Here is a 13,571-nt window from a genome sequence, read left to right as displayed (position 1 = left end):
AACACACAATATCATTAGCTGTAGGAACTATTAATTCAGAAGGTTAGTGTCATGTACATTTATATGCGCTTATTAGCAGCAGAATTTCGCCTTGTAAATGTAGGTACTGGCCACTGATATCGTCTTTTAATTTAATAAGCAAATTATGAGCTTTAAGCATGTAAATTTTGTAACTTGTCTTTTCACATCATTGCTAGTTCCATAAACAAATCACCACTGTAACATATTTTACATATTTTCACTCACTTGTGGCATAACAATTTAGACGATCATGAACATAAGAGAAATTAGGGCTTGAAGGAAGCACACAGACAGTTGTTGTTCCCTTACTCTATTTGCGAGTGGAACAGAAAACAAAATGACTTTGAGTAGTACATGGCATCATATGCCATGCATCTTATGGTGACTGAAGGAGTATGTATACAGATGTGGATGTAGTGCAATAAAGTATGTACTACACAACACTGATTCAATGAGAATAATATCTAATTTTCATCCATTATTATACAATATATGAAAAATTTCTCCACTATCAAGTCATAGCTTAACTTTTCTATGCACCCTAATACACAATTTGTGCATCAGAAAGCTTCTGACAATGAGGGCAAAGTATAGTTCTGACGGGTAAAAGAAATCAGTGAGATACTCAGGGTGTCTTTCTTCAATTTCAGTCCCTAGCTATCAATCAGGTAGTTAGATGATTTGGATAATTCTGCAGGGAAAAGGCATTCAAAGAAAAATTTTTATGCAATACTACTGTTGCTTTAGTTATTCCACCAATAAAATTCTTTAAAGAATCAAACTCCAATTTACGAGAAATCTATTTTACAAGTGAGATAATGTGTTAAATATTTGATGTTAAGCATGTAAGTGAGAAAAAGTTTAGAAAAGGTTTGAAATTATATAAAAAGTTAACTGAAACTCACCAAGTGCCCTCATTCTCAAATAATGGATGAATATAGTCTGGGTATCTGTGTGCTGGGAGTTAAACTGCATCTAGACACACTATTTCTAATTGTGATACTTTGTTAAGGTATTAAACCTTTAACATAAGATTATAAGTCTAAATGAGTAGATTATGACAGCATTTTAATTTTTTTTAATTTGGTAAACAGTTAGATGAAATATTGAAAACCAAATTTTTGTTGCCCCTGGACGTCATGAGATAGGCAACCTGAAGCTGTGGCCAGATGACCATGCACAGGGTTAGTCATTTAGCAATATAGACATGTCTTTAGGATCCATAGACATGATTTTAGGATCCAGGAGTACAGCTGACAGCATAAACAGTTAGGTGCGATATTGCAGTGCCTGTTTGTTTAGAAGTACAATGAAATGTTCCTTTGGACATGCATGCATCCATGTCCAAAGGAACAGGTGTTATGTAATACATTAAATGTATTTGCAGTTGCAAATACAGTCAACCATCAGATTTTTAATGGAATGACAACAATGAAAGTTTGTGCCGGACCAGTACTTGAACCCAGATTTCCTGCTTATGTTGAGCAGTCACCATTAGGCTACCCAAACATGACTCGAGGCTAGATCCAAATTTCCACATGTCACAAGCCATATGTCTACAGTTTGCACTTATACATTCATTATATATACTCGCATACAGGGGAGACATCTTAAGTGAAAGTTGCTTGCCCAGTATTGGTGGATAAATACAATATTGACAACATTGCTGTGCCTGTGTCCTTCAGAGGTATGATTCAATGTTTCTTCATACATGCATGCATGCATGCAAGCACTAAGCTTTTGGTTTCCCACAGTTGCAATTGCAAATACATTTCATGTATTTCAAAATGGCTGTAGTCACCGCAGTGCCTCTTCGGAAGGAACACTGCTTCATGCTTCTGAACAACACAGGCGCTGCAATATCGTATTTAACTGCCAATTCCATGCAAGCGACTTTCTAATACATGTCTTCCCCTGTATATGAATACACATAATGAACATACGAATGCACTTGCAGACATGTGGCTGACAATGTATGGAAGTTTCGGTCTGGCTGTAAGTCATGCTCTCAGAGCTTAATGGTAAGGCAACTGCTTGCGATAAGTGGGAAATGCATGTTCGAGCCCTGGTCCAGCACACATTTTCACGGTCATCATTCCATTACACAGCTGATCATTGTCCATGTTCACAACTGTGAATACAATTCATGTAAACAGTTTGAAGTGTTTAGCTGAGCTATACTTTCAAGATAGAAGCAGTGGCTGTTAAAGTGTGTGTTGTAAATAGCAGACTTAAATGGCAATATAAAACAATATGTCATACCTTTGAATATACAGTCCATTTTTCCTGATGCAATAGGAAAAGATAAAATTACTACATTAATTTTTCATTTTTGCCACTGTTGACAATAAGAGTTCTGTTTTAATTTTCTAAAAGTTTACAATTCTACATAATAACTACTAAGGTAAATTAATTTGCAAGACTGGGTAGTAATGAATAACTTTGGATTCAGTACAAAAGATAATTCATATTCACAATCATAAGTATTTGCCTATAAAATTACTCTGAATTATTGCAGTCATTTCTTGATGTAGAATATTTTTTTACGATCTTTCAAATTTTTTAGGAACCAAGACAATTTCAACGAATACTGCACACCTCATACAACATTTTCTCTGGTGGCTGTTACTTCTCCCGTTGCTACATTGACCTTACACCAAAATATTTAGTAATGGCACAGAGATACATACTCCCCACTCCCCTCTCTGCCTCCCCCTTCCCAACTCCAACTCCAACTCCAACTCCCTCTCCCTCTCCCTCTCCCTCTCCCTCCCCCCAGACTACCCAATTACCTGGAGTATATTAATTTCTAGTATTCCACTCCATTTTCATCTTCTTCCTAATAACTCTCTTCTGTGCAATCCTCATCCAGATATAAATTACTAAATGTCTACTGGATTTACTTTTCTCTTTAATTGAAGGTTTCTATTGCCTGCTCTATCCCATATCCCAAAGGTTCTCTTCACAAGTTGAGTGACTGCATAAAAACAATCTTCATTCCCACAACAAGTCTTTGGTGGTGGTGGTAAGTTCCTATGAGACCAAACTGCTTCGGTTGTCAGTTCCTAGGCTTACAAACTACTTACTCTAACTTAAACTAACTTACACTAAGGACAAAACACACACACACACACACACACACACACACACACACACACACACACACACATACACCTGCCCTGAGGGAGGGCTCAAACCTCCAACGGGGGAAGCTGCACGAACTGTGGTAAGGTGCCTCAGACCATGCGGCTACCCGCGCGGCAATAGTCTTTCAAGCCGTTGATACAATAGGAGAGATTCTTTGAAGTCTTAGGCCACCATAGTATCTTGTATTCAAAATTTTGGCAATGGATTAGACTACCCAAGAAGCTAGGTCTTCAATCTTATGAAGAATTTGCTGCAGAATTTCCTCAAGAGCTAAGTTATATTAAATGATATCCACAGCCATCAGCACATATAGAATGAGTCCAAATCAGAATTCAATTTACTATATCATTAGAGTGGAGAATACATTTATATTCTATGGCACAACTTGAAGTATTTTCCCCATATTAAAATGTATCTCAAGTTGTGCTGCTAATTTTCCTATTATATTTCTCAAGAAATGAATATGAAGGCCTGACAGGGCTAATCTCACCTTTGACGACTTCTATGTTTGCTTCCTCTTTGCTCAGAAGGCGACTTCGCTCAGTTTCTTCATGTGCTCTAACTTCTTGTTGATACCTGTTCTGAGCTGCTTTAAGTTCTAATTCCAAGGATGCACATTCCTTCTCCAGGCTTGAGATTTTTTCAACCATTTGACGATTGTCATCTGTGAGTTTATTCTCTCTCTGCTGAGCTCGTTCAAGTTCACCATGCATTGACTGCAGACGACCTGAAACAAAACAAAAATTCAGTAACTAATGTATTATAAAAACAAACTGTGGTATTTACACAACCACTCACATCACGCGGATTCAATACGAACTTTCTTTCTTTTCAGAAAATATTTATAGAATCTGGCAGGCTAATGGTACTTCAGTGGCAGCACAAAACACACATATCAATAGAGTTGCATCAAATACATAAATCCTAAAAATACATCACCAATTTTTAAATGGCAAAATTCACAACAACACATAGTTCATCGCAAATATAGTGGGAGTCTCAATACATATAGGACAACTATAAAGAAGAAGAACTAAGCAGTCTACTTATCATGCTACAGCAGCTTTCAGCATAGTGGCAAATTGAAAGCAAGCATATTCATGGCCACATATGCTTCAGCATGCAAACTGAACAATAAATTAAAAGTTTGAATTAGGGAACTGAAGTTTCCATTTTTCACATACAAACCAAAGAAGGGCAGAAATGATCAGTGATTAAAGACTTTTCACTGAAATAAAGAAGTTTCACTATGTCCTGTAAGGATACATTTTTAGATGTAGAAGACTGTGGTCTTCATTATCATGGATGCAATACTAATGTAATATGTTGGGTGAAATGCTCTCTGAAACACATCAGTGATGAGCTTCACACAAAAAGTCAGAAAAATGTATGAGGGAAGTGAGAGTTGTGTGAAAGTGGGGAGGGAACGTACTGCATGGTTCAAGCTGGAAAATGGGCTGCGACAGGGAAGTGCACTTTCGCCTTTATTGTTTATTATTGTTATGGATGAAATCCTACAGCAAGTATCAGATGCAATTGGAGATCATAAAATGAAAGCAGTGCTTTTTGCCAATGACCTGATGTTATGGGGAAATTGCGAGAAGGAGGTGCAAGAGCAGTTAGATGCATGGGAGGCAACGGCAGCTCAATATGGAATGCATTTCTCTGCAAAGAAAAGTGAAATAATTGTCACAACAAGGAAGAAGAATAGGCCAAATGTGGATATAACTTGTGGAGGGGAAAAACTACAAGTGGTAGAGAACTTCAAGTACCTGGGAAGCATGATTGAAAGTAAGGGGGGAAACGCAATGGAAATAAATGAAAGGTGCAGAAAAGCAGGGCAGTTCTACAAATGCATTAGGGGGCTTATTTGGAGCAAGGAGGTGCCACAGAAATCCAAGGGAATTATATACCGAACCTACTTTGTCCCCATATTGGCATACGGAAGTGAGACATGGGTAATGCACAAAAGCGACAAAAGTAGAATACAGGCTAGTGGAATGAAGTTCCAGAGGAGCAGGTTGAGTGTAACAAGACGAGACAGATTGCGAAATGTGTATGTGAGGGAAAGACTAAAGGAGGAACCAGTACAGGACAGGATAGAAAAATCAAGACTGCAGTGGTATGGACACATGAAGAGAATGGATGAGGGAAGAATTCCAAAGAGGATGTTTGATCTGCAACTGGAGGGGAAGGGGCCCAGAGGAAGACCAAGAGATAGATGGGTGAAGGGAGTGAAGGAATGTGTGACGAGAAGAGGAGAGAACTGGACGAAGGTGGAAGAGGGGGAATGGTGGAAAGACAGAACACGATGGAGAGGCTTGTGTTCCCGACAGACCCAGCCAGTGGCTGGAAACTGTCCAAGATGATGATGAAGATGATGATGATGATGATGATGATGAGCTTCAAATAAAAATATTTGATTTATGTTAATTGTTCAGCAACTAGAGATGGTTAGTGAGTAAAGTTAACAAATAGGTATTGCAGCACTCATTATTAAACAATAGGGCTATAATATTAATAGATAGTCCCTGGCACAACAGTTTCAGCTAATAACAGCAGCAAAGAGATTCCACTATTTCTGATGATGAAACTGTATTTTAATAGCAACTTCTCTAAGTAAAAAAACTGTCTTCCAGACTTGCAGCTTAAGTGTAGCAATAATTCAAAATAAGGGCATTTAAACCAATGATTGGATTTGTTCTTGACAATGTTTGATACTGCTGACATCTTCCCGACTCTTCAACCCTTCCCTAAGGATGTCACCGGTTAGTAACCTCTTTGAATGTAGTCCCATCCCTTTGGAGTGCAGTATGATTGCAATTTTTGAGATCCTAAGCAGCAAAGGGTGCTCATGCTTTTTCAATGCTCCTGTTTCACAGCCCTCCTGCGGCGTGATGACAGAGGGGTAAGACATTGACACATGCATGAATAACAGCGAAGGGTACTCTAAGACACCCCCTCCCAGTTCAGCAAAACCCTTGGTGGCACCAGTCCACATTTATCAAGAATTAAGTGTGTGCCTTTACAGAGAAAACTTGTGAAGTAGTCGCAGGCACGCAATTGGCATCGGAGGTGTGTAAAATGGTTGACTACCTGCAGGGGCCTAGGGCTACTTCTCCGGTTTTCTCTCTACAGGCACATTTTTAAATTCGCAATGAATGTGCATGGGTGCCATGGTGAGTTTTTCTGAACTGGGGAGTCTTAGAGCGACCCTTTGTCATTTTATTATGCAGGTGTCAATGTCGCACCTCTCCGTGACCCTGTCAAACGAGAGCTTGAAACTGGAGCACTACAAAGCATAAGCACCCTTTGCTGCTTCAGGTCACTTTCAAATTCTGTCAAATGATTTTTGACTAGTCCCTTGTGGTTCCACTCCATTTAGCAGACGAAAAGGAGTGATTTCACTGACCACTTTATGCCACTCCCTGAGGCCTTTTGTGTCTATTCCGAGTAGTGGTGTGTCTGAAATATTTTTCTGGGCCATTCTTGAGAAAACCATGAGATTTCAACACTGGGAGTCTGTCCTCCATCATAGAAGCATCAAGAGGGGTGAAATGTTGGTAAGAGCAGCTGTGGTGACCTTCCCATTGAGTGACACATTCACAGTGGCACTGAGCAGAATTGTGGTGAAATTTGGTGCCCATATCACATCCTTAACCCACTTTCCACGTCACATGAAACTCCACCCTCTCGCCTTTCCTTCATGTGTCAACATCTTGCTGTTTGAAGCATTGTCAAACACAAGGGTGACATTGCAGAACATCAAGTTGTTGCAGCCACCTTTGAGCCAAATTTCAAACTTCTGCAATACAATGAGATACAACTACGGGATTCGAAAAAGTGATCCTTTAACTCTGTTGTGCGGTGTATAATTGAACTAATTGGAAAGTTTGGATGATGGGAAACTACTCACAGTTAACAAAAATTGTGAAAAGTGAGTAAAAAAAAATGCCCTTCCATCTGATAACAGCACTGCTCACAGACAACTGCCAGCACGTCAAAATAAATGCTCCAGGTAAAAAATTAGTCACCTCCCCCAGCACACATAACAATACTGTGTAACACTGCATATAGCCTTAACAACAGTCTCAGCTTGGTGAGGAATGCGAGTCCACAAGCTTTTTCAGACACGATGTATCCAGCTGAAAGCGCTCATTGATGATTCGATCCCATAGAACTATCAAATCGTAGGATGTTGACTGCTATGTTTCACCCACTGTTCCAAACAGTCCCAGGCATTTTTTTTTTTTTTCAAGATTAAGAATGGATGATCTAGCAGGCCAATGGAGGTGCTGTAATGTGCGTCAGTGTTCATCAAATCAAGAAGCTATGTGGGCAATCCTGCAAAATAGCTGTCATCATCTCAGGAAATGGGAGTGTAGACAGTATCATGAAGATGGAGAAGAACAGGCAATACTTGGACACCAAGAATGTTGAAATAAACACCCTTATTAATGTTCACAGTAACCTGAATAAGTGGCTATGAAAAACACTCCAAAAACCTCACAGAACCATGTACAGCTGTCAGTCTCTGTTGGAAAAGGAGACTATCAAGTCATTTATCTATCTTTTTGTTGTTGTTTTAAGGGTTGAATTCTCACATTTGTGATATTAGGATGGACAGGGTGTGTGTACACCGTGTGTGGATGCAGGAGGAGCTGGCTATAGGACACGAGCAGCTGAGGAAATGGTGTGTCACTTGGGACGCACAGGTGTTACTTGTTTTGGCCACAGGCTCTGTTTTCTAGGCCCCTTCCAGCACACCCGACAAAGGTTTCCTACACTCACTGCAGGGTGAGTGGCAAGTTGTTACGCAGCCACATCACTTGAGGCGGCAGGTCAATGTGGAGGCTGGCCATCCATTCACTATGTAAAAGGACAGAGGGCTGCTCCTTCAGTAGAGTCCGAGGAAGCACACTGGGGGAGGATTTACTTGGTATTGAAAACTCCAATGTTAGGCACATTATGGAGCCCCGTAGGGAAACAGCATCCAGGGCTGGTAAGAATTCCAATGTGCGCAAGCTATGTGTGACAAGGGCCTCATCCAAGATGTGGGTGACGATGATGATGATTTGGATTGAGGGAGCGCTCAACATCATGGTCATCAGTGCCCTGACAAAAAGTCAGCGTGCAAATCTCATGGGTGGGGCGAAAGCTGTTCCCACATGTGGAGCGGTTTATGATGTATTAAAATCTACCGCCCCTCCCCATCAATTTAGGGATGAGGCCCGACAGTTCACAAAATTTCACCACCCTTGTAACACTGGAATCGGCATCTGCGAGAATGGTGGGCTGAAGTGCAGCGAGACTGAGGGCTGCCCTAATATCAGTATATAGGGTACACAATGCCATAATATACTGAACTGAAAGTGGCACGCCGTAAACTTCACAGAGTGGTGGATTCTTCTCCCACAGGAGGAGGAAGCCATGTGTTAAAGGGATATGCCCCATGCACAGTCTGGTAAACAGAACCTCCTTCCAATGACAAAGCTGATATGAGGTCTGCCACGCCTTTGTGGTCGATTTGACCGACCACTGTTTGTTGTCTGTCACCAGCAACCAATCAGTCTCCCACCGACGCATGATGTCTGTTAGAAAATGAGACGATGGTGTGAAACAGGACGGGGACATTGATGGACATCCCAACATGCTTCCTTGGTGGCTTTGTCAGCCATGCCGTTGCCATGTATCCCAATTTGGCCGGGTACCCAGCAAAAGATCACCTCCTTGCCATGGTGTTGGAGCTGCTGAATCAGTGGGTCTAGTGGATACACTTGGTGAAGTGCTTGCAATGACTAAGACAGTCGGAACAGACAAGAAACCTTGTCTGTGAACTCTCTCCAGTGCCATCTGAATGCCATATAATTCCACATCATAATATGTAAATTGTTCCGGAAGATGCACTTTAAAAACACTATCAGGGAAAATAGCAGAACAACCAAGAAGACCTCTTGCTGGGATCAATCTGTGTAAACAACAGTACACACTTAAAATGGACGAAAACAAAATCCTAAAAACAAAATATGGAATGAAAGTTTTCTTGTACTGTGTCAAGCTTAAAATCACTTTGGGCCTCTGAAGATGCCAAGGCGGCAATGAGTTACATCCCTGGCTGTGTATTTTGATGGCGAAGAGATCCAGATCCTTGAGACAATCTGTAGCACATATACCAAATGGTTTGGTCGCAAGGGGCTGATTCCTGAACAGCCATTCAAAGGTGGGTTGGACCACAGAACTAAATGTCAATGACTGAGGTGTCACTGAGATTTTCAACACCTTTCAAGCCAAAAGGATACATCATTGAATCCTGAGTGGTCGTTCACCAGCCTCTGCACACAGACTCTGAACTGGGCTTGTCCGAGTTGCTCCAGTCAATATCCGAATGCCCTCATGATGGACAGCATCTAACATCTTGAGGTAGGAAGGACAGGTCAATCCATGCACCATGCTGCTGTAATCTAAGCTTGATTGAACAAATGCCCCATAAAACTGTAGGAGGCAAGACCTTTCAGCTCCCCATGTTTTTCTGCTAAGGCACTTCAAAATATTCAATGACTGGAAGCCCTTTGTTCGTAGGTCTTTCAGGTGTGGGAGCCAAGTTAATTTCAAGTCAAACAATAAACCCAAAAAGTGCAGTGTCTTGAAAATGTAAAATAATGTCCGCATTATGAGCACTGGTTGGTTAAAACTCCGACGAGCATGTTTAAAATTGACACACGTAGTTTCTCGGGTGAGAACTGAAAACCAGTTGTCTTGGTCCAGGTTTCCAGCCTCTGAGGCCAGCTGCAGCTGCCTTGTGGTCATTGTAAGATCAGAGGAAGAGTAGAAGATTGCAGAGTCATCCACAAACAAAGAGAATTTGACAGGGCTCCTGACTGCCGAGGCAACACCACTGATAGCGATGGCAAACAATGTGACACTGAGGACACTGCCCAGGGGGACTCCATTCTCCTGAACATAGCAGACATGGCATCGTCCAAGTGTTTTCGAAAACGCTTGTCCTCAAGAGAGGATTGGATAAGAAGCGACAGGCATCTACATAGTCCCCAATCACGAAGTTGGCGAAGGATGCTGTAACTCCAAGTAGTCTCTCTCTCTCTCTCTCTCTCTCTCTCTCTCTCTCTCTCTCTCTCTCTCTCTCTCTGGTTTTGGCATAAGAAGGACTCCTCTATTGCCACCTCCAGAAGAATTAAGTTGTCAAGGGTGGAACGGTAGTGCCTGAAACCGCACTGGGAGTGAATCAGGTGACCTTGAAATTCGAGCAACCAGATGAGGCAGTGGTTGACCCTGCGTTTAAGAGTTTTAGCCATACAAATGGTAAGGGCGACACTCTGGAAACTGTTAGAGGCACTACGGGCCTTGCCTGATTTCCAGAATGGAATTAAATTACCTCCTTCTAAATCATGGGGTGCTGTCCATCGAACCGCTGTCCATCGAACCAGATCTGATTGAAACAAGAGAGGAGCTGTCCTTTCGCTTCAGGGCACAGATGACGAAGCACGGCATAATGGATCTCATCATCAGGTCTTGGAGCAGTGTCCCTGGCCGCAGACAAAGCTGATTCCAGTTCCCATGTGGGGAATGGAAGGTTGTAGACTTACTCATTATGCGAGAAGAAATTGAGTTCCCTCATGTCTGCAGTCCTACGGAACACCTGAAAAGCAGGAGCTTGTCTGGATGATGTAGTAACAGTAAAGAAGTGTTCAGCGAAAACCTGAGCCACGTCTTCTGGTGTGTCCACCAAGACCCCATCACTTAACAAGGCCATGTGTGCTACCCTTTGCCTGGAATCTGTCGTATTGATTCCCAAACTAGCACACTGAAAGTGGACCGATTAATGGATGTCATGAATTCTTTCCAGGAAGCCCTCTTCCGTTCTTTTATCACTCGCCTTGCATGTACTCTCGCAGATCTGAAGGCATGAAGATTGTCTGTATTGGAAGTGTTTGAAGTTCCGAAGAGCTGTTCATCTGGCTGTGATTGCCAATCGACAGTCATCATCCCACCAAGGTACGACCATTGTCCGAGATGGTTACTAGACCTAGCAATGGACTCTGCGGCAGCTCATTGGATATCAAGAGTGATATGGGCCACCGTCTCCTGTGCACAATCCTTTTGTTCAAAAATAGCCTGTCGACTGTACTGTAACCAATTTACCCTTTGTATCATCCATCTGTGTGGTCTCCTGTCAACCACCATCCTAGTCAGCAGATGGAACCACACTGGGAAGTGGTCACTATAATGTAAATTTGGAGCCACTTCCCACTTAACTGAATCTGCAAAGCTGGAGAACAAAAACGAAGGTCAATGGCTGAGAAAGACCCTGAAGCTGTGGAGAAGAAGGCAGATATTCTCTGAATGAACAAGTCGCTCATTCATCCGATTCCTGGAGCAAGTGGTAGCCGAGCCCCACAGCACATTGTGTGCATTGAAGACCCCCCACAAGGAGGAATGAGCATGGAAGTGTCCGGAAGAGTTCTGCCAGTGCATCTGCATCCAAAGTGTCATTAGGGAGAAGGTACATAGAACACACTGTGATATTAAAGGATGTGACACTTTTCATAGCAATTGCTTGGATGGTCATGATAAGAGGGACAGGAGAGGAGTGACATCTGTCATCAATGAACCAGCCATTCAGCCTTTAGCCCTCTCTCCAGTAGTATCGTCCTTCCTGTATGCATGGTAGCCCTGTAATACAGCTGTGTTGGTAACTTGAAGATGCGTTTCTTGTAAGCAGATCAGAACGGTTTCTCCTGGACCAGCAGCTGCAATTCCAGACGTGAGTGATATCCATTCAAATTCCACTGCAACACAGTGCAAGTCCCTGTGGAAGCCATTTGTTAGCGATGGTTGTTCTTTTCTTTCTCCCTCGGAGGCAGTGATTTACTGGGGAGGTCAGGGGGAACATTATCTGGTTCCTTGCTCTCCAGTTCCTCCGACTGGAAGTCCATATCCTCAAAGAGCACAGTCCCCATCACAAAGGGGAAGAGCTTGCTGACCCAAGGTTTGACTACCACTTTCTTGGACTTAGAAATGTTTATCGAAGGATGTTTTTCTTAACTGACGGGTGGAGGTATTTGCCTGGGTTGTGGGGATGCCTTAGTTGGCTTCTGATGTTGGGTAGTGGTATGTAGCTTAGGTGATAAGTCTGTTGCTGATGGCTTCAAACGACATCAGTTTGAAGTGGAGCATTTCATGGAGAATTTCCCCCACAGGTACATCGACAAGTTGTAAACCTCACACTTTCTGCTCCATGCTGGGTGATCACCAGAACAGTTTGCACATTTCGGAAGAAGTGTACAAGAATTGCCTGATTCATGGGCTGAGACTCCACAATTGCCACACGTAGCCTTCCCATTACATCCCATAGTGGTGTGGCCAAATCTTTGACATTTATAGCATCGCATTGGGTTAGGGACAAACGAGTGAACCTTAAGATGGATATAGCCTGCCACGATATGTTCATGTAATTCTGGAGTACTAAACATTAGAATAAATGTTGCCCATGTTTCTAATTTGCGACTGACTCTCCTCATACAGTTCTGCACTTCTGGACACCCATATTTTTCCATTCTCCACGTAACTCCGTGGGGTCCACCTCTATTATATCAGAGCAGGTAACCACACCCTTACTCAAGTTAAGGGTGTTATGCAATTCAGCCTCGACAGGGTAGTCACCTAAGGCCTTACATCCCAGAAGCTTAGATATTTGGTTTGATTTAGCAGTTCCAAGTAGAAGTGATCCATTACAAAATCGTTTGACACATTTTAGAGACCCAGCGATACCTTCCAATGCCTTGTGAATATAGAAAGGGGAGACCTTCTCAAAGGTTCCCCCTGTTCACTTGATTACAATGAAAGTGTTGTAACACACTAATGCCCTTACTATGATTCTGAGACTTCTTTTTGGGAGGACTAACCAACCAAGCTCTCTTTGAGGATGGGGTGTAAGTACTACCTGACAGTACACCCGTCCCGCCAGGAGTAGTAGTTTGATGAGATTGTTCCACAGGGATTCCACAAGATGCTAGGGAAACAACCGTCAATCCAAACAGAAGCCTGCATGCCTGAACGAGACTTATAAAACTGGGGGTTGGCAGGGGCCCCAGTGGTTGCCCACTAGAGACTTGTTTTACCTCAAGAGCCATTCACCTCAATAGCATGTCACACACCTTGAGGTTGAGTTTTTTTTATAGAGGTGTGTACCTTCCCCACAGTCCAGGCAGTGAAGCCAAGACCCCCATTCTCTGAAACACAGAACATTCCACCACTGCGCCGCATGATGGTCACTGAAGCATGCCCAGCGATTACGGTGACAGAGGGCTGGCGGCGCTTACCAGTCCCCAGAACAGGAACCCCGGGTTCGCCAAGCCCATACTCAGCAAACGAATGCTGAGCCC

The 13,571-nt window shown here is 42.6% G+C and overlaps 1 protein-coding gene across 1 annotated transcript in view; it reads right to left on the bottom strand.

The window, feature by feature from the left end:
* LOC126262367 (rho-associated protein kinase 2) overlaps positions 1-13,571 on the bottom strand; it is a 248,922-nt gene that overhangs the window by 114,374 nt on the left and 120,977 nt on the right. The window contains 1 exon segment of the mRNA XM_049958953.1: positions 3,659-3,895. Coding sequence (XP_049814910.1) covers positions 3,659-3,895 — 237 coding nt within the window.

Source organism: Schistocerca nitens, chromosome 6, assembly GCF_023898315.1.
Source record: "Schistocerca nitens isolate TAMUIC-IGC-003100 chromosome 6, iqSchNite1.1, whole genome shotgun sequence".
NCBI lineage: Eukaryota > Metazoa > Arthropoda > Insecta > Orthoptera > Acrididae > Schistocerca > Schistocerca nitens.
This window is presented reverse-complemented; position numbering and strand designations above follow the sequence as displayed.